General features: G+C 34.0%; 1 protein-coding gene and 1 long non-coding RNA gene across 2 annotated transcripts in view; one reads left to right on the top strand and one right to left on the bottom strand.

Moving 5' to 3' along the window:
* LOC135321148 (uncharacterized) overlaps positions 1-21,565 on the top strand; it is a 660,820-nt gene that overhangs the window by 473,715 nt on the left and 165,540 nt on the right. The window lies entirely within an intron of this gene.
* FSIP2 (fibrous sheath interacting protein 2) overlaps positions 1-21,565 on the bottom strand; it is an 89,076-nt gene that overhangs the window by 58,632 nt on the left and 8,879 nt on the right. The window contains exons 8-13 of the mRNA XM_064485388.1: positions 21,406-21,516; positions 14,639-14,765; positions 4,402-4,517; positions 3,526-3,571; positions 2,231-2,337; positions 3-63 (exon numbers count right to left, since the gene is read on the bottom strand). Of these exons, the coding sequence (XP_064341458.1) occupies positions 3-63; positions 2,231-2,337; positions 3,526-3,571; positions 4,402-4,517; positions 14,639-14,765; positions 21,406-21,516 (568 nt within the window). The remainder of the gene's footprint in view (positions 1-2; positions 64-2,230; positions 2,338-3,525; positions 3,572-4,401; positions 4,518-14,638; positions 14,766-21,405; positions 21,517-21,565) is intronic.

Here is a 21,565-nt window from a genome sequence, read left to right as displayed (position 1 = left end):
ACCTGATTCACAGAGGTTGCTTGGTCTCTTTGGTTTTCTGTTCCAATCAGCGTTTATCTCCTTCTACATAATCCAAACAACAAAACAAATAAACATCCTCAAAGGATTTTTTTCCAGGATTTGAACGTCAACTATTATTTATATACTTAAAATATAGAGATTTAGGACTTTGAGAACTTCTCTTAAATGTCAATTTTTAAGAAATGCATGAATTTTGATGATTATATTACATCTAATATTTACAGAATTCAAAAGTTCAAAGTTGTATCATAGGAGGGCCACAAGACTATCCACACATTTGTAATTTGCTAAGACTCATAGGTCTCAGAATATGGTTGTACTTACACCTAATATTTATTAAAATAAGAGGATACACTATGGGATAAGTAAGGGGAAAAGATATAGGCTGAGTCTGGAAAAATCCATGCACAGTCTTCCTTATGTTCTCTCCCTCCTGTGAAAGGACACATTTGAACATGGTTTTCTCCAACAATAAAAAACTCAGTAACACATATGTAACATTTCTGCCTGAGACATCCATTAGAAACTCAGCACTTGAGGTTTTTATTGAAGGCTGGTCATAAACACATCCTCTGCCTAGTGCACATCTAAAATTCTAGCCTCCCAAAAGGAAATCAGATGTTCAGCAAAAATCATATTGTTTGCAGAATCTAGGTACAGTGCAACCACCCAGTTCAGTTAGGGAAACTTCCCTATCAGTTAGGGAATGTTAGAAGAGCTAAGTTCCCAAACACTAGCCATAGGCCAGTCTTGCGAGCACGCCCTTATAAAGACGGTAGTCCCAAGCTTGCTATGTTAACTCTTTTCTGCATAACATTATTTATTTGTAAATTAACTATCTTAGGAGCACTGATTAGTAAGGAAGTTAATCAACATGATGGGACAAATAAGTATGTGCTTTTTAACAATGCTAACAAAAGAAGAAAAGTTTAAGTAGAGCTAGAAGGCAGAGAGTAGATTCTCTGAATAAATGAGGATTTGGCTCTCTAGACTAGTCCAGTAACTCATCCTGCTCAGGGTGGTAAGTCCAGCGCAATAGGCTTTTTATTTCTAGGTCTGAGAGCTGATCAAAGGTCACCAAAAATACTTTTTCTGACAGTGGTAGGCTTTGTACAAAATGAGGGAAACAGGATGTAATACTTACCATAATAAATATCTCATGGTATTTCTCATGATAAATTAGTTATTTGTGGACATTCAATACTCATTTTAGAGCACTATGGATGACATATTTAATAATATACACATTATTCAAAAAAGTTCAATAATAAAATTTACACACTATTTTTAAAGAAGATTTGGGGTTTTTTGTTTGTTTTGGTTTGGTTTTTAGTAAATGGCATACCCTTTGACATTTGTTGGGCACTAGGAGAACTTTAAATGTCAAAGTTAAGAAATTTCTTTTTTTGACTCAGCATGCTTAATGTAGACATTAACACAGTAAAATATTGAAATGTAAAATGTTTCTTTATAATAAAACCATGCTACAGAGAAGCATATTATGGTAAACAAACCACATTTACAAGTTTTGTATAATGTAGTCTCTCGATCATCATGCATTAGAGGACACGGAAAATGATAATACTTTCTAGTCTAATCAAACAGAATTCATTTGGAAAGAATTTTATACATTTCTAGCTTACTGAAATCTCTTTCAAACCATGTTAACTTTTTTTTTTTTAGCACAGTTGAATCGGTTAATACTGTGCTAACTAATGGAATGAAAGATGTTCTGACTCCTGTAATAAATAGCAAGCTGGCAACCCGTAGAAAAAGTCTATGCTGTACACCAGAAACTAACACAACACTGTAAGTCAACTAAACTTCAATAAAAATAAATAAAAATCTGTGTTACATTCAGAACCCGCACCCTTAATATTTGTCAGTAACTTTTCAACAGCAGGTAACTGACCACTGGTCAAAAGGGAATGGGGAGAGATGATATATCTGCCTCTGAACAATCCATCAGTAGTAGTCAAAGCCCAATCTGATACTTTCTCTGAAGGCTGCAGGTATGTACTGTGAACTACCATGTAGTTACCTATATTTAGGAAGATTATCCTAGAGCTATTAACATTGTTAGAGTATGAATCATTTCAGGGAATAGAGCTGTCCTGTATGGTCATTTCATGAATAAAATTTTTTATACCAATGATGATAAGATTGTACTTTCATTTACTGTTTGTGGGGGAAAAGAAATATTATATACCTCATTTTTTGGAGGATCCACAGAAGAGTGTGACAGTCTGGGAAAATTTCTTGTAGGTGAATTCTGAGCTGAAATAACTGAATTTTGAGCCGAGATACATACATCTCCTGGAGAAAAAAAGAGATACTTTTACATAGATGAGAAGATAATATTTCTGGAACAACAGTCAACGTTAATGGATAGAATTGATCCATGTTCTCTCTACAGAGCTGCCACAATAACTGGCTTATATCAATCAGGTATTTACTTGAGTTAAGAAAGTATCTTTAATAATAACATGACTTTTCTTTATGTTCACTATCTACAAATTTCCAGTGGTTCACCATTGCCCTCAGGAATAAGTCTGAGATCCTTATCCTCCATTCCTAATTTACTTAATATTATACCATCTTAGTCCCACAAACCACTGGCAGATTTAACTGTCTGCATTTCATTCAGTCTACAATGGAAAACCACTCACAACTTGAATAGGCGAATAATCAAAACTGTGTTTTAGGAAGACTGATTTCACACCAAGATGTATAGTAGATTAAAAAGAGGAGGAAGAGATCTGAGGAAGGTTACTGAAATAGTCAAGGATGGAGGAAACAAAGGCAGCAGCTGTGGAAATGGAACAAAAGAGAGGGAAAGAGAAACTAAAGAGTTAGAAGGTGGCAGCTGTGGGATGCAAAATTCAAGAAAGTAAGAGTCAGAGATAAGTTTTGTGCCTAAATAAAAACAGAAGGATCAGGAAGACGAGGAATTTGGTTTCTGTACTGAATGTCAGGTGGTCACAGGCCACTGGATAGAGGTGTGTAGTAGTCAGTAGTTTGTGTGTATGTAAGATGTGCTTGGGAGTGTTTTTAGTGACTTTCAGAAATCTAACAAAGTACAGAGAAACTCGCTATTGTATATTCCACTCAAGGGGAGATGGGAGATAGGATTTATTGTCTGTGGGGAACTGATGGCAGTGGAGTATGAGGAACCTCCTGGGGACAGTTCTCTGTACTGTAACCTACCGAACCATAGCATGTCAGTACCTTACTCTACCTATCACCAGAAACAGCGATAGTATGCACTCCAACTTTTCTACACTTTACAAGTTTCAAAAGTCGATTTCATCAATCAATCATTCAAATATAGGCTAATTATAACATCAAAATTCATAAACAATTTTACACCATGCTTTATCTTCCAAAATAACCATGGTTTTTACAATCAGGTAAAACAAATAACTTGAGAAACTGTATGATGAAACCACAATTAGGTACTTAACAAATGACAGAACAATTGTGAATGTTTTATTATTTTCTTACCTCTATCATCGAAAATATTTGATTTTTTACTTGTCTCTCCTTCTTTCTATATGGTACATTAAACATAAGAACATTCATTAGTCACTTTACTTCTGAAACAGATTTTGCCTTCTAGTAATCAACCAAATTAATACAGATTATCTTCCCTTTTATCTTCTAACTCTCTCATGAAAATTGTCTCTGGGACAATACTTATTACCAACCTTCTAGGATACCTTTCACAGGGATCTCAAATTGAACTAGTTCAAAACTGAGTTTAATATGTAGCCAGGTATAAAACTGCTCCTATTCCAGTACTCCATATTTTGTTTAAAGACATGGTAATCTATTGAATGGCTCATTCTAAAAAGTTTAGTCATTCAATTTGTTTCAGGGAAATACAATCCAACCTATTCTAATCTAATCAAATGCTTTAAAAACATATTGCTTAGAATCAAAACGAAATTTATCATCCCCAGCTCTCAATTTATTGCAATAACATTTTTCTGTGTCTGTCTGCCCCACTAGACAACGAGCCCTCAAGAGGAATGATTATGTCTTATTCTTCTTTGTATACTATGTAACCAATCTCTTCATTTTCCTATCCTTCTGCCTTAGTACAGGGCTTTGGGTAACAGGAGATACTCAATAAATATTAGATATTATTATCATTGTAATTGCTAAATGTTTGTTTGGATTAGTTTCTGCTAAATTACACAGTGAGTTTAGCAGAAAGGTAACTCAACATATCCAGGGAAAGCGATCAGTTCTCAGGAATAGACCCTAATTTCCCTAACCAGTCAGTAACATGCTAGAGAAGGAGATGGTTCATAGTAGTAAAATTTAACTAGATAAATTAATAATCACCATACACAAGTTTGAGACATAATTTTATACCTTTTGTTCAGTATCATTATCTTGTACATCTGGATGACAAGCACTAGAAGGTGCTGACTTTTTGTCAACATTCTTAGAACTACTTGGAGATTGATGGATAGTGTTTACTGAGGATCCTAAAAGTAAATGAAACAAACAGCATATTTTTTAAAGAACTCATTGAAGTATAAATGAAGTGCAATAAACTGTACTTACTTAAATTGCATGGTTTCCTCAACTTTAAAATGTCTACAACCATGAAGCCATCACTTCAACAAAAATAAAGCTTCTACTATCTCTAAAAATTTTCTCATCCACCTTTGTAATCCATCCATCTCTTTCTTCTCATCCTCTGACAACACTGTTCTGTACTTCTCACACAAGATTAACCTGAATTTTCTAGAATTTTGTATGAATGGAATCATATACTATGCACTCTTTTTTTGCCTGGCTCTTTCAACATAATATTGTATGTTTTAATAATTTTTCCTATTTTGATTTCTGAGAAGTATTCCATTGTATGCTTATGTCACAATTTTTAAATCCACACACCTGTTGTTTGGGTTGCTTCCAGTTTTGGCAACTTACAAATACTTATGAACTTACATGCACAAGTCTTTGTGTAGGCATATGTTTTTCATTTCTGTTGGGTAAATACCTAGTAGTGGAATGGCTGAGTCATATGGTAGGTATATGTTTAGCTTTTCAGAAATGCCTAAATGCCTAATCCAAAGTGATTGTATCATCTACCATTCAGCAGTGCATCAGAGTTCTGATTCTTCCATATCCTTCTCAACATTCAGTAAGCATAAGAAAGGAAATAAGTAAAGATCAAAGTGAAAAAGAAACAGAAAAACAAGAGAGAAAATAAACTAACACTTGACTCCTTGAGAAGTTGAATAAAACTGAAAAGACAGATTGATCAGGGAAAAGAAAAGACTCAAATTTCCAACATCAGGAAAATTAGAGACAACAGCACAATAGAGTCTACAGATAATACTAAAAATAATAATAAAGGAATATTATGAAAAATGGATAGCAATACATTTAAAATTTTATATGTAAAGGACATTACTTACATATAAATTTCCTTGAAAAACACATACTATCAAATCTCATTCACAAATAAATGGAATATATAAAGAACTTTATATCTATTAAAGAAATGGAATATGTAGTTAAAAACATCTCCATAAAGAAAACTTCAGACTCAAATGACTTCACTTCTGAATTATACAAAATATCTAAGGAAGAATTTACACTAACTCTATACAAATTCATCCAGAAAATTGAAGAGGAGTAAACTCCTTTCTCAACTTTGAGACCAGAATCACTCAAATATAAAAATCTTTATACAGTATGAAACAGTACAAGAACAGAAAAACTGAGCCATTTCCCCCCATGAAAAGATGTAAAAGTTATAAATAAAATAAATTGAATCTAACAATGTATAATAAAGATAATACATGAGGCTTACTCCAAGAATGCAGGGTTGTTTTATCATTCAAAAATAAGTCACTCACCACATTAAGAGAAAAAAGGAGGAAATTCAGATGATTATCGCAAAAGCTCAAGGAAAAACATGATAAAATTCAACGCTCATTCATGATGAAACTCCCTAATGAATAAGGAGTATGGAGGTATGTCCTTCCTCTGATAAAAGCTATCTTCAAATATCCAGAGCTAATATTCTAATTTATATCAATCACTTAGCCTTAAATTCTGCAACAAGATTAAGATGTACACAATCACCATTTTGTTCAACACTGTTCTGGAGGTCCTAGCCAGCAAGAAAAAGAAATGAAAGGTGAACCCAAATAATATCCCAGTAGACTATGCTGTAGAAATGGGAAAGGTGAAAAGGCATATGCACACTACTGTTCATAGCAACAGTATTTATAATAGCCAAGACATGAAAATAACCCAAGTGCCATCAACAGATGATTGGCTTAAGAAGATGTGGCATGGGTGTGTGTGTGTGTGTGTGTGTGTGATGGAATATTACTCAGCCATAAAAAGAATGAAATATTGCCATTTTCAGTAACATGGATGGACCTAGAGAATATTATACTTAGTGGAATAAGACAGAGACAAATACTATATGGTATCACATGTAGAATATAAAAACATCATACAAATGAATCTACACAAAACAGAAACAGACTCAGACTTATAAAACAAATTTATCATTATCAAAGGGGAGAGCAATGAGGGAGAGACAAATTAGGAGTATACAGGATTAACAGATACAAACTACTATTCATAAAATAGATACATTAACAAAGAATTACTATATAGCACAGGGAACTACAGTTAATATCTTGTAATAACCTATCATGGACTATAATCTACAAAAAATAACTGAATCATTATGCTGTATACCTGAAACTAATGCAATATTATGAATCAACTTTCTTCAACAAAAAATAAATTTTCTAAGGAAATGCAATTTTCTAAGGAAATTTCTAAGGAAATTTATTTCTAAAAAATAAATTTTCTAAGGAAATGAACAACAAATGTTGGAGAAGTAAAACTGCCAAATTTCTAGACTTACTATAAAGCTACAGTAATTAAGAGAATCCTGTATTCACATAAGGACAAACAGACCAATAAAACAGAAGATCATGTCCAGAAAAAGTTCCAACTACGTATGACCACTTTATCTTTTCAAAGATGCCACTGAAACTTAATGGTGCTGAAACAACTGAATGTGTACAAGATAAGCTTGGATAATCCTATCTTCTCAGATAGCAAAAAAGCTAACAAAAATCACTACAGTTGTGTCAAAGAGGACTCAAGAGTTACCTTCAAGGGGCTGTCACTGGCCAGAGCTGTCACAATTTCAGCATTAATAAGCACAATAATAGCAATGAATTTAAGCACATCGCATTTACATAAATCTGAATTCATAATACAAAACTAACTGCTCAACCAACAATTCCTCATTTTGAAAACTGATAAATGACGACAAAATATTAAGCAACAGTCTATTTTTCCTAAGTATCTTGTACCACAGTGTAACCAAATAGTAGTTGAGGGAAAGTTTCTTTTTATTAGACATTCTAGCTAATTCATGAAGAAGGAATGATGGCATTAAACTATCCCAATTTTGCAACCCCTAATTAACTCACAGATCAAGCCCTTGAACATAAATGGCTACTAATGTCACAAAGAGAAAGACAATGAGATATTATATGCCTCCTGATGGAAAGACACACCACCATCTATGAATCAGTCTTGCTAAAGAAACTGAACCTGAAAGTGTATAGATCTAACTAATACTTTACAGGAAATACTGAAGAAATAACAGAAGCCATATAGATGTAATCAGCAAAAGTTCAGTCTCTGAGGAACTCCACAGGACAAACAACTCAGTTTCTTCAACAAATAAACTGTAATTTTAAAAAAGAGGAGGGAAGGAGGAAAGAAGAAGGATATATGGAAGGAGAGCCTGTGGATTAAAAGAGACTCATTAAGACAAACTGTTACAGTATGTGTCAGTGTAGATTCAAAGTAACATCAAAATACTTTTGTGACATTTATGAGATTACTGGAAAACTGAATAATGATTAAATATTTGATCACATTAAAGAATTATTCATTTGTGCAATGTGATTATGGTATTCTGGTTACGCATTAAAAATAATCCTTATCTTTTAGGTGCATATTGACATACTGATGGATGAAACAGTATGTGTGGGGTGTGCTTTAAAACAATATGGCAGCAGAGAGAAGTTGAGGGCACAGACAAAACAAAATTGTCCATGAGCTTCTGAAGCTGAAAGATAGGCACATAAGGATTCTGTTGGTTTTTGCTTATGTATAAAATGTTTGATGAGAAAAACCAAAAAAAGTCATTAACAAAATTATGGAAATACTTTCCACAAATAAGACAAAAGATTGTCTTTGCTGTATCTAAGAGAATATCTCATATAAATGAACCTCACATAAAATGTAACAAAATACACAAACAATAAGGTATACATTTTATTATATTTAAGAAATTCTGTATATCAAAGGATAAAAATAGAAACAAATCACAAATTGGAAGAAGATATTTGCTATACCATATATATATATATATATAAAACAGATGAATGTCTGACAAAAAAAAAATCTTTCAAACTCATAAGAAAAAGAACCCAGTAGGAAAATAAAGAGATCTGAAAACAGTTTCTCAGAAGAGGGAACATGACGCACAAATCCCATATTGAGGCATATAATCCCTAGAGAATCTCGTCCATGAGTACCAGGAGATATGTATAGAATGTTCAGTGCAATACTGTTCAAATAACAGATACTTCCACCAAAAGAAAAACAGATATAAAAATTGTGGTATATTCACACAATGGGATAGTCACACCGTGGGACAGGGTTAGTAGTGAAATGAAGTAAAATATCAGGTAACACATAGATAGAACTTTAGAAACAAAATGCTGAGTGTAAAAAATAAGTCACATAAGACTGTATATAATATCATATCAGTTACATTAAACATCAAAACCATGGAGAACACAATGAAAAGGAACAACAGTTTTAAGGTTTTGGCAGAAAAAACCTGACAATTTACCATTCTATATCAAGTGTAAACAGTATCACTCAAGAATCAAAGTAAAATAAAAATATTCTTAGATGAAGGAAAACTCAGATAATTCAGTTCAAGAAAATCTGTTCTCAAAGAGATGCTAAGGGAAGTTCTATAGACTGAAGGAAAACGATACCAGAAAGAAATCTGGGACCAGAAACATCTGAAGTGCACAGGCAACCAAAATGTTAACTATTTGAACAAATATAATAGACTGTTCTTTCCCTATTTAGCCACTTGAAATAATGATTACTTTGTCTGAATGGGTGTTTGATGTACGTAGATGTAATACATAAGATACCCAAACAAAGGGGAGAGGGATAAGGAGACACTTATAGTTGTAAGGTTTCCATGTTCCACTAAAGCGGTAGAATATTTAGTTAGAGTTGACTGTGCAAAGATAACTAAGTAAATTCTTACCTAGAACAATCACTAAAAAAAATCTGTAAAAGAGACATAATAAAAACAATAGTCATGGACAACTGGAAATCAAATTATAAAGATACCATGTACAATAGTACCAAAAATGAAGCACTTATGTATAAATATAACACAAGATTTCTATGCTGAAAACTACAAAATACTTATGAACGAAATCAAGGACAATCTAAACAAATAGAAAGAGACGCCATGTTTATGAATGGGAAGATCCTGTATAGTAAACATTTCTTTTCTCCTTAAATCTATCTATAGATTGATTTAATATACTTCATTCAAAACTCCTGGCATAATTTTTGAAGAAAAGCTAATTATAAAATTTATATGGAAAAGGCTAATGAATTAAAACAGCCATAAAAAGTCTGAGGAAAAATAAAGTTGATGGAATTATGCTAATTCATTTTAAGACAATAATAAGCTACAGTAATCAAAGACAGTGCAATCTGAGCAAAGGGACACCCAGAGAATCAGAAACAGAAGCAGACACACAGAGCAATCAGGAACAGAAAATGAAAAGGCAAGTCACAGATAAGAGAAAATACTTGCAAATAACATACCTAAAAAAGACTTCTATTCAGAATATATAAATAACTCCCAAAACTCAACAGTAGGAAAACTATCCAATTACAAATGAGCAAAAAGCTTCAGCAGATACTTCACCAAGAAGGATTTACAAAAGGCAAACAGCATATGAAAATATATTATTAGCCATCAGGGAAATACAAATGAAAACCACAGTGAGATTACCACTATGTCTATCAGAATGACTAAATAAAAATTACTGATAATAACAATGTTTGCAAGGATGCATGGCAAATGGATCTCTTGTGCATTACTAATTGGAATGGAAAATGTTATAGCCACTCTGGAAAACAGTTGGGCAGTTCTTTATAAACTTAAATATACACAACAATCCCTTGTTCACATAAAAAGCTTACTACAAATGCTTCTAATCTTTCTATTCATAATCACTAATATCTGGAAATGGCCAAATATCCTTCAAATGATACATGCATAAACAAACTCTGGTGTATAATATACACATAATGGAATACTACTCAGCAATAAAAAGGAGTAAACTTCTGACAAAAAATTTGAATAAATTTCAAAGGCATAATGCTGAGTGAAAGGAGTAATTATCAAAAGGTCAAATACCATTAATCTGATTCCATTTATAAGGCATTCCCCAAAGGAAAAAGATAGATAGTGATACAGAATACATCAGTGACTGCCTGGGGTTATTAGCGGGAGGGAGAAAGGTGTCACGGCAGGACATTTTTGGACTGTTGGGGATGTTCTTACGTGATTGTGGTAGAAGTCATGCAAATACATATGTGTGTTAAAATTCATGCAATTAGACAAAAAAATTCCATTTTGCTTTAGGGTAATTTAGAAATAAAAATAAATTACCTCAGGATTTCTTTTTTTTTTTTTTTGAGAGTGAAAAAATAGAGTCAAGATCAGAAGCAAGCCTACAGAGAATTCAGGGTTCTGCACTCTGCTTGAAGAATTGACAACTACAAAACGTGAGGCAAACTGCCCATAAGAGTGTAAAGGCTGTGACACTGTATGGAGTTTATACTTGGCTCAACAGTGAAATGGATACTAAAGAGGTTTGATTATGGTGGAGGGGGAAGAGGGGTACTTTTGATAATACATAACGAACTGTGATGTCACTAGTGTACATTTCTAAAACTCACAAAGAAGACAGAATGATTCACATGTCATTCTCTTAGAACAGAAAGTAGAAATAGACCCCCTCCCCTCAGTTATGTATCAATATAGTTTCAGAATTCATATTTTAATGGAATACATTTCCCAGCTATGCTTAATTAAATTTAGTTTTGATCCTTGCAGTTATCACAGATAGACTGGTACCCTGATGAAGCTGAAAATATTTTCCATCTACCCCCACTTCCTCCAATATCACTGAGATTTTTTTTGACCCATTTGGCCTGCATTAAACACTGGAGTTTTAGAAGATCTTTCTGCGTGAGACTGAGAATTTAGTTTTATTGTCTACATTTAGTAGGTGTGCAGCTGGTGTTGTCATAATTTTACGTGTTGTATTAACTCTTTGGTGTTTTATAAAAAAGCATTAGATTTTAAAAATGGGAGCTTAGAGCTGAATTAACTTCACCTCAGCAGTGCTGAGTGGAAGACAGCCTCAGCTAAGGCAAGCCTGTTTTCCCCCAGAGACTTTATGAGACTAATGAAACTTTATGTTCGAGGAAGATTTTAAACTTTTTATTTAGAATTTAACTGATAAAGACAAAGGGATTTAACTTTTACACTTTTTCCCTGAAAATTTAATATGTGAGAAGAATTCATATTGTTCAATTTTTAACAGTCTCATACTTTTGATAGTATGTTATTTGCAAGGTATTTATGCTGTCGTTTGGGTTCCTGGGATAAAACAGTGAGCTCTAATAGACAACATAAAGTAACACAGTATGAGATAAACAATAAAGTGATATTTCAATGGAGTTTACAGGGGGGTTAGAGTTAATGTATTTAATTTCTGACCTGCTTCAGAGTTTTCTAAAATCATTTTGAGCATTAAAAATTATTTTGCAATTTGTTATGTTTCACGCATTGCTCATTTAACAGCAACAGACTCATCATTTATTTTTTCTAAAATGATGATATAATAACTTCAAAACACTAAATCAGCGACTAGAGATCAAATTCTGGCAGCAATAGAGGTTGTATCACTGTTGGTAAGCATCACTCTAAATCAGTCATTTGACAACAAAGAATGGAGGAATTATCTGCATTTAAGCAAAAGAGGCCATCCAAACTCAGTCTTTCACAAAATACTATTAGTATTTCTTATCACAATATTCAATTACCATATGCTCCCTTACTTGTTTTCTGGTCACCAGCAGAGTAAACTAACTTTATGTCATCAGAAATCTTCTTTTTCTTCTTTGGAGAATAATAAGCTTAAAGAAATAAAATAAATTTTTTTTTTCACCAGTGGTGATGACAGATTTACCCAAGATAGACTCTCTTTTCATTACCAAGAGGAAGTGAACCATGTGCTAATTTATATGCAAGTTTGCTGGGAAGTACTGGATAAGATGGAGGCATGTGCAATGGGAAAAAAGACAATTACCTTCAAATATTATCCCTTCAAGTTAAAAGATATACCCACAAGGATGGAATTTTCTTCTCTTTCTTCAGAGAGAAAAGCTAGCCGTAGCCCAACAGTAACATGTCATTTCCTCTGTGTAGAGATGGATACCAACATAGCTATTGGCTGGAGATCCACCAGCCCACAGTGATGACTGCAGTTTCTGAATGTGCCTCTTAGTCTGGCATAAGCAATCATATACACATTCCTCCTTTGTGACACAGGACCTTACAGTTCCTGTGTCTAACCGTTTAGGAAGACAAAGGATCCTTACAGCATGGGCGCTCAATGGGTTTTCATTAAAGCTGTCAAATGTGACAGTGATGTGTCTTCTCATTGGAGAAGATTAACCCAGTATTCCTTTCCTCTCTTATTCTCTGTCCCTCTGGAAGCTGTCTACTTAATGGAGGATGATAGCATTACTATAGAGGCATAATTCAATTTCACTTGTGAAATAGATATTCTGTCACCTTGTAATATAAATTAAATTCATTTGTATCCCACTTCTTCAAAAAAGTGGATCTGAGGTAACAAATGTTTAAGATGTCTACTTGAAACTCTACTGCAATTAAATGAGAAAGTTAACAGTTGTTGATGTAGGCAGGGATCAGCTAGTTCATTCAGCAACCATATATTTAGTACATATACACACAGTACCAGGTGCTGTGTGAACACAAAGGTGGGAATTACAGTATCACACATAATTAAGATAGTGGGAAGTATGAATAGTGTATTAAGAATAATACAACCTACTACAGGGATTCAAAGGAGAGGTATCTTCCAATTACACTTACTAAGAAAGATTTTTCATAGTGTTATTTACCATGACGCTTAAAGAATTGTAGGATTTGGATAGATGGACAGTGAACACGTCATCCCAGACTAGAAACTTAGATAAAGAGAGGCACAGGATTATAAAAGTTAACTTGTGTTTTAGGAATGGTCAGTAGTCTCATTTGACTGAATAAAGAGTGCTAACTATGGGCTAGAACTTGTGGGCTCTTTATGGGAATTCTCTTTGATCTCAGATGATGAAAGTGTTGTTCAGAGAGGTTAAGTAGTTTACATGGCTAGAAAATGGTAAAGCAGGACTTGGACTTCAGTGGTTTGGTTCCACAACCTATGCACTTCACCCCTAGATCACAGCGGACTTCTTCAAGGAGGTAATATGAAATAAAGTTAGGTTTGGGTTGGAACTTAGATGGTGATTAAGGCCTAAGATGTCTGAGCTTCATTTGAGAGGTAATGGGGATCTTTAAGTTTTGGGACCAGGAGAAGAAACCATTAGAACAGAATTTTAAGTGTAATTAGGTAGCAGTGGAGGCAATGGATTTGAGGTAGGTAAAAATAAGTGCCAATGGAGACTGACAAAGGGAGGCTCTCACCTAGAAATTGGATTGAAGGGACAGATACAGGATTGATGAGATGCTATGATAAATGCATGGAAGATGTTCTTTCCTCATACACATGATCACAGATAATTAAAAGAAGTCTGCATTTTTGTATTCTGGCTATGAAATTTTAATTAATATCATTAATTAATTTAATAACTCCTATGATAGTCTTATAATGTTAAAAATCAAAAGATGCTAGTAGATATTGGGCATAGCAAACTCATGACTTGATGTTCCTCCTTTAAACTTCCTTTATTTCTTCCTTTTTAAACTCTCTTCATTCCTTTCCCTCTTTCTCTACCTCCTTTTCTTCTTCCCTTTGTTCTTTTCTGATACTGTCTATGCTTCATGGCTGGTAAGATAGTAGAATATCATGTTGGTGTGCAATAGCAATTATCTTCAGACAAGTTTTTAAAGTTTCAGTAGCAAAAAATACATTATTTTAAATATAGGGAAGTTAGTTAGAACTGCAGTATAGACAAGCTTATCTGCTGAACCACTTGATAAAATTATTTTAGTTTGTTTTAATTTTTACATATATGCCTACTTTTCAAATTGAACTGTAATATGGAAATGCCTAGAGCCCTGCCCTGGCACAAAGCAGCTAGAAAGCCTAAGTAAATGCAGTTTTGTTAAAAAAAAAAATTACTTAAATATACAGACAAGCACTTTCTACACACCCACTTTAGCTCTTAATGTACTCACCTTCATAACATGGTCCATCTTGTTCTTTGTAATCAACTATATTCTTCCTCATCTCTTCTCTTTTAATGCCATTGTCTTGCATTTTTTGTAAATGATAAGCCATTTTTTTCTCTAGAAGGGCCTGTTTCTAAAATATTAAGAAAGTATATTGGTTAACATCAACTTGCTGTTTAGAAATGCAAAATAAATATTTAACATGTGACAGTATGTTGGAAATGAGGAGTTATTCCGATCTTGTGACTTGTAAGGTTATTCTGAGTACAAACTTGGAAAGGTGGTAAGGGATAAATTTCCATATGTGGTCAAACATTAAGAATACATTTAACCCTCAGATGCCATATACCTCAGGGAACTAGTCCAGTTTCAGTTCACACAGAGTCTCTTAATTCATAAGCTCTTCTGGTGAGTTTAGGCAATTTCTAAGTCATCTTCAGTTGGAGGATTCCTTAACCAAAAGTTACTCAGGCCTCCCACAGGTAAACGTAGTATCATACATGAAATATGGCTTCTCTTTGTAGATCTCTGGGCTAATACTGACACTGAATGTACCAAAAATGAGATAACTGAACAGAGGAAAACTCAGAAGTCCTCAGTAAATTACCTAGAGTAGTTAGTGAGAGAATGAATCAGTACATGTATGTGAGGAAACTACCCAAGGCCAAAGATAGGACCATCCCAAAGGACTCAAGAAAACAGTACCTGGCACCTACCAATAATGCCTATCCTCACCAGCCACCCCAGAGAAATTTCAGGGCAATGAGTTAAGTACTAGAATAGGTCTTGCCTTAGTAGTGGGGAATAACTAGTCCCAGATTAAATATGGCTCTGGCCCCATTAAAAAGCAAGACCTATAAAAAATCTAACCATTTCCAAAGTATCTACGTCCAAGAAAAAAAGCTAAAGAATATCTTTAAAAAGCTGGAAATATTCAGCACACAAAAAATAAAATTCACAATACGTGGCGTACAAAGGACACCAAACATATAAAGAAGCATGGAAGTATGATCCATAAAATCAGTAATCAATCAAAAATGACCCAGAAATAATACAAATGTTAGAATTAAACATACAAACATTAAAATAGATAACATAACTGCATTCCACACATTTTCAAGGAAAACAAGAGACATCAAAGATATAAGAAGGGCCAAAATCAATTTTTTAAAAAAAAGTGTGAAGAAGAGCAATGCAATGGATGCATTAATGACAGAGTAGACACTGCAGTGGAAGAGATTAACTAACATGTATTCAGGAAAAGAAACCATCCAAAAAGGAATACTGACAGAAAAAAATTACAAAATGAGGGGGGGTGTGACCCTGCACCAAGAAGACGCTCGAGCTTCCAGAATGTCTGGCTTTGAAGGTCAGCAGGACTTGCATGTGGGAGACCCAGAGGGCTACAGGAAACAGTGTCTCTGCTCTTAAAAAGCACATGCAAACCTCACAAGCTCTGAGTCCCAGCGCAGAGCCAGTAAGTTGAAAGAAGCCTGGATCAGACCAACATGCTCATTCTGGAGAGACTCCTGGAGAGGCAGGAGGCAGCGGGCAGTTCCTCTGGGGAAGAGATGCTGGTGGCAGCCATTTTTGGAGGCTTATTCTACTATGAGGGCCCTGGTGCTGGCAAGTCCCATTCTGGAGCCCTCCCTCTAGATTATGAGCACTGTGGGATGATCTGCCCACCTGGGCCATACAACCAGCTGCAATGGGACCCAACACCTCCCAAAAGGAAGCTGGCACCTGCCCCAGCCAGCACAGGCCCCACAGCCAACACAGTCATAGGGACATGCCCTGCCCACCAATGGGCTGGTAACAGACATGAGATGCCCTGAGCCATGTAACCAGCTGCACCAGGACCCAGCCCTTCCTACTACTGGGCAGGCAGCCATCATATGAGGCAGGGCCTGACAGTCATCCAGACCAGGAGCTAGTTCTTCCTATCAGAGCACCCAAATAGTCAGCCCTGCCACAGAAGAAACAACAGAAGGGATCATGCAGCCCCCAGAGGGGACACCTCCATAGCACATAGCTCTCATGACCAGAGGGGAATGTGCTGCTGAGCTAGACAGGATGTCACCTACTTAAGGACGCTTCTTCAAGATTGGGGAATGTAACCAACCTACCTAATGTATAAAAGTAAACAAAGAATTAGGCAAACAGAGGAATATGTTCCAAACAAAGACAAAACTTCAGAAAAAGAACTAAACAAAGTAGAGATAAGCAATCTATCTGATAAAGAGTTCAAAGTAATGATAATAGATACTCAAAACTCAGAAGATGTATGAACACAGTGAGAAGTTTAACAAGAGTTAGAAAATGTACAGAAGAATAAAACAGAGCTGAAGAATATAGTAACTGAAATAAAAAGTACACTAGAAGGAATCAACAGTAGATTAGATGATACAGAGGAACAAATCAGTGAACTGGAAGGCAGAGTAGTGGGAATCACCCAAACAGAAAAAAAGAAAAAGAATTAAGAAAATAACAGTTTAAGACACCTCTGGACAACATCAACCGTACTACCATTTGCATGACAGGGGTCCAGGAAGGAGAAGAGAGACAGAAAGGGGCTGAGAACTTATTGGAAGAAATAATAGCTGGAAACTTCTCTAACCTGGGAAAGGAAACAGACATCCAAGGGCGTCCAAAAAGCATCCACACCAATACACATTACAATTAAATTGGAAAAATTTTTAAAAAGGAGGGAATTTTAAAAACAGCAGAAGAAAAGCAACTAGTTATGTGCAATGGAATTCCCGTAAAACTCTGAGTTAAGTTTTCAGCACAAATTTTGCATACCAGAAGGGAGTGGCAAGATACATTGAAAGCAATGAAAGGAAAAACCTTCAACCAAGAATACCTAGCAAGGCTATCATTCAAATTTGAAGGAGAGCTCGTGAGTTCTATAGACAAGCAAAAGAGTTCAGCACTGCTAAACTGGCTTTACAAGAAATGTTAAAGGAACTTCTCCAAGCAGAAAAGACAAGACCACACTAGAAATAAGAAAAATATAAAAGGGAAACTCTCACTGGTAAAGGTGAGCATACAGGAAAAGCAGTAGATCAACCACTTATAGAGCTAGTAGGAAAGTTAAAAGACAAAAGCAGTAAAAACATCTATATCCATGATAAGTAGTTAAAGGATACACAAAATAAAAATATGTAAAATATGATGTCAAAAACATTAAAAGTGGGAGAGTAAAAATGTAGGGTTGCCAGAATGCATCTGAATGCAAAAGATCATCAACAAAGATAACCGTCTTAATATATAGGTTTTTTACACATGAACATCATGGTAACCACAAATCAAAACTTATAATAAACCACACACAAAAGATAAAGAAATCAAAACATAACATTAAAGACATTCATCAAATCATAAAGGAAGAGAACAAAAGAATAAAAGAATGAAAAGGAACTACCAAAACAACCAGAAATCAATGAACAAAATGGCAGTGAGTACATACATATCAATAACTACTTTGAATGTAAATGGACTAAATGTTCTGATCAAAAGACAGCAGCTGAAAGGATACAAAAACAAGACCCATAAATATGTTGCTTATAAATGACTAACTTCAGACACAGACTGAACTGATGGAATGGAAAGAGGTACTCCATACAAGAGTTAGGGTAGAAATACCTATATCAGACAAAACAGACTTTAAAACAGACTGTAATAAAAGACAAAGAAGGATTTTACACAATGATAGCAGGATCAATCCAAAAAGGTGTAACAATTATAAATATCTGCATACCCAACAAAGGAGCACCTAAATACATAAAACAAATATTAACAAACATAAAGGGAGAAATTGACAGTAACACAGTAATAGTAAAGGACTATAACACTCCAATTACGTCAACAGCTAGATCATCCAGACAGAAACTCAATAAGGAAACAATGGCCTTAAATGACAAACTAGACTAGATGGACTATAGATAGGTAGGTAGGTAGATAGACAAATATGACAGACAGATAAAACATTCCATCCAAAAGCAGCAGAACACATTCTTTTCAAGTGCACGTGGAACAGTCCCCAGGATAGATCACACATTAGGCCATAAAACAACTCTGAGTAAATTTAGGATGACTGAAACCATATAAAGCATCTTTTTCCAACCACAATGAAATTAACTACAAGAAAGAAAAAAACTGCAAAAAACCAAGAACACGTGGAGGCTAAACAATATGCCAGGAAACAATCAAATGGTCACTGAAGAAATAAAAAATTAAAAAATACCTGCAGATAAAAGAAAGTGGAAACACAATTGATCCAGAAATCAATGGGACATAATAAAAGCAGTTCTAAGAAGGAAGCTTATAGTAAGACTAAGTAAGTATAGAGGATATTATACTAAGTGAAGCAAGTCAGAGTAAGATAAATACGGAATGATCTCACATATAGAATCTGAAAAATAAAATTAAAAGTCAGATACAGAGGAGAAATAGTGGTTTCCAAAAGGGAGAGGGTGAAGAGTGGGTGAAACAGATGTAAGGAATTAAGAGGTGTAAATGTCAAGTTATATAATAAATAAAACACAAGCATATAATATACAGCATAGGGAATATGATCAATAATATTAAGATAACTTTTTATGAGGACAGAGGATTACTAAACTTCCTGTAGTGATAATTTTATAATATATGAAAATATCCAATCATTATGTAATATACTTGAAACTAGCTTAATTTTGTACATTGACTATATTTCAATATCAAAATATTATGAAATTAAAAGCATACCAGTGAGGTCTGGTACAACGTCGAGGAGCCTAATATGTCTGTAGAGAGATGAGACAGAACAAAGGAAATATTTGATAATAATATCCACCACAATTGCTTCAATCGTATGTTATACTGGAGGTTCTAGTCAGTGCAATTAGGCAAGAAAAGGAAATAAAAAGGCATCCATGTTCAATGAGAAGAAGTAAAAACTACCTTTATTTTTATTGACATGATCATTTATGTAGGATATCAACTGGCATCTAGAAAAAAACTACCAGTGTTTTTATCAATACAAGATACAAGATAAATATTTTAAAATAATTGCTTCTATATCCTATCAAATAATCAGAATTTGAAATAAAAATACAATTTGCAATAGCATAAAATTATGAAATATCTAGGGATGAATCTATCAAAAGATGTGTAGGAGCTGTACACTTCAAATTAAAGTACATGGTAAGAAAAATAAAGTAAAATCTAATAAATGGAGAGAGGTATTTGATTCATGAGTCAGAAGACCCAGTATTATCAAGATACCTATTTTGCTCAAACTGTCCTACAGAGTCAATACAATTCCAAACAAAACAGCAGTTAAGATTTCTTGGCAGAAATTGAAAGATGATTTTTTAAATTAACATAAAAATGTAAAGGGCTTTGATTAACCAAACAATTTCAAAATAGAAAAACAAACTTGGAAAGCAAGCACTACAGATTTAAAGAATTATTAAACGTACAATAATCAAGACAGTATACAAATAGGTAAAAGAGCAGAAAGAGAGTCCAAAATTACACTAACACAACTTATTTTTGACAGAAGCAAAGACAAAATGTCAAAGAGTTTGATAACTCTGTAATGAAGCACCTATAGCAGTAGGCCATCACGCCTACTATCAGTGGTCACGCCTAATGGGTACTCTCAGGGCCAGAATTTGATCCACTGCACTAGATGTCACTAAAATCAGCCAGGACTACTTGACTAGTAAATGTTGTCAGGCAAAAAGTAAGAGGAAACCTGGGGCACTCTACTGCTCTCGAAACACAAAGATGCTTTCAGAGATGTCTGGAAACAAACAATAAAAGGCCAATTTGAAAAGAATTCCCACTGAAAAAAAGTGGTGAAAAAACTGAATACTGGAAAATAATAATTACAGTAAATTGGAATGTGCTGAGTTTGCCATATAAACAGTTAAGTCCCTGATAATACTAAAAGGTACATGCAACAAGGGTAGAATAAAAGATTATCAATACAGTTCAATTTCTAATACTTAACAAATTTCTATATAGCAGTATATATTGGTATAACCAAGTTATGTAAATCTTACACTTACATTTATTTATTGTTGACAATAAATAACCTAAAATGATTATTTAGATTACTCATATTATTTTAGACCAGTATTTATTGACATAGAGTTGTCAATGTTATCCTATTAAATGAAAAAGCAATCTATAAAACAGCCTGTAAGGTCTAATAATATCAGTTTATTTATTGGAATATGTAAATATTTATAGAAATGTTATGCAATTTGTATGTTTGTAGTTGTGTGTGTGTATATCAATACATTAATAGGGGGGTGCTGGAATTACAAATGAATTTTCTTTCTCTTTATACTGATTTATACTTTAAATCATAAAATATTTTATATTATTTAAAATTAGAAACAGTTACTATAAAAAGAATTAACTGGTGGGGAAAAATTGACAACTTTCTCCAAGAAAAGCTGATTCTAAGAAAAACAATCAACTATGTCATTTTTTTCTATAGGAATCACAAGTGTAGTTTATGATATGAGAGATAAAATCAAAAGTAGTTATATCAAAAAAAGTAGTTAAATAATAAATAGGGAAGTATTTTTTATAGTATAGTCACAATATAATATGACTAAAATAGAGTAAACATTTTTAGAACTTTCAGTTTTGTATAATACACGTCAGTTGGGGTAACTGTTTCATCATCATCTCACAAAGTGAACTTTCAAAAATCAAAACTAGCAAAAGCTTGTCCTCAAATAGTCTCAATGAGAGATTAAAGCTCAGCCAACCTTTCTGTCACTCTCTTCTCTGCTTCTACGCCGCTGTTCCTCTATCCTAGCTTCTCTTTTAACATCTTCTCCGATCCTCATCAGGAGTAACATCTCTTTTGTCTTCCATTCCTAGAGAGCACAATGTGACTGTACTCAGTATTTACTCACAGTAAACCTC

This window comes from Camelus dromedarius, chromosome 4 (genome assembly GCF_036321535.1).
Source record: "Camelus dromedarius isolate mCamDro1 chromosome 4, mCamDro1.pat, whole genome shotgun sequence".
NCBI lineage: Eukaryota > Metazoa > Chordata > Mammalia > Artiodactyla > Camelidae > Camelus > Camelus dromedarius.
The sequence above is the reverse complement of the archived record's forward strand: the minus strand, read 5'-3'. Positions and strand labels throughout refer to the sequence as shown.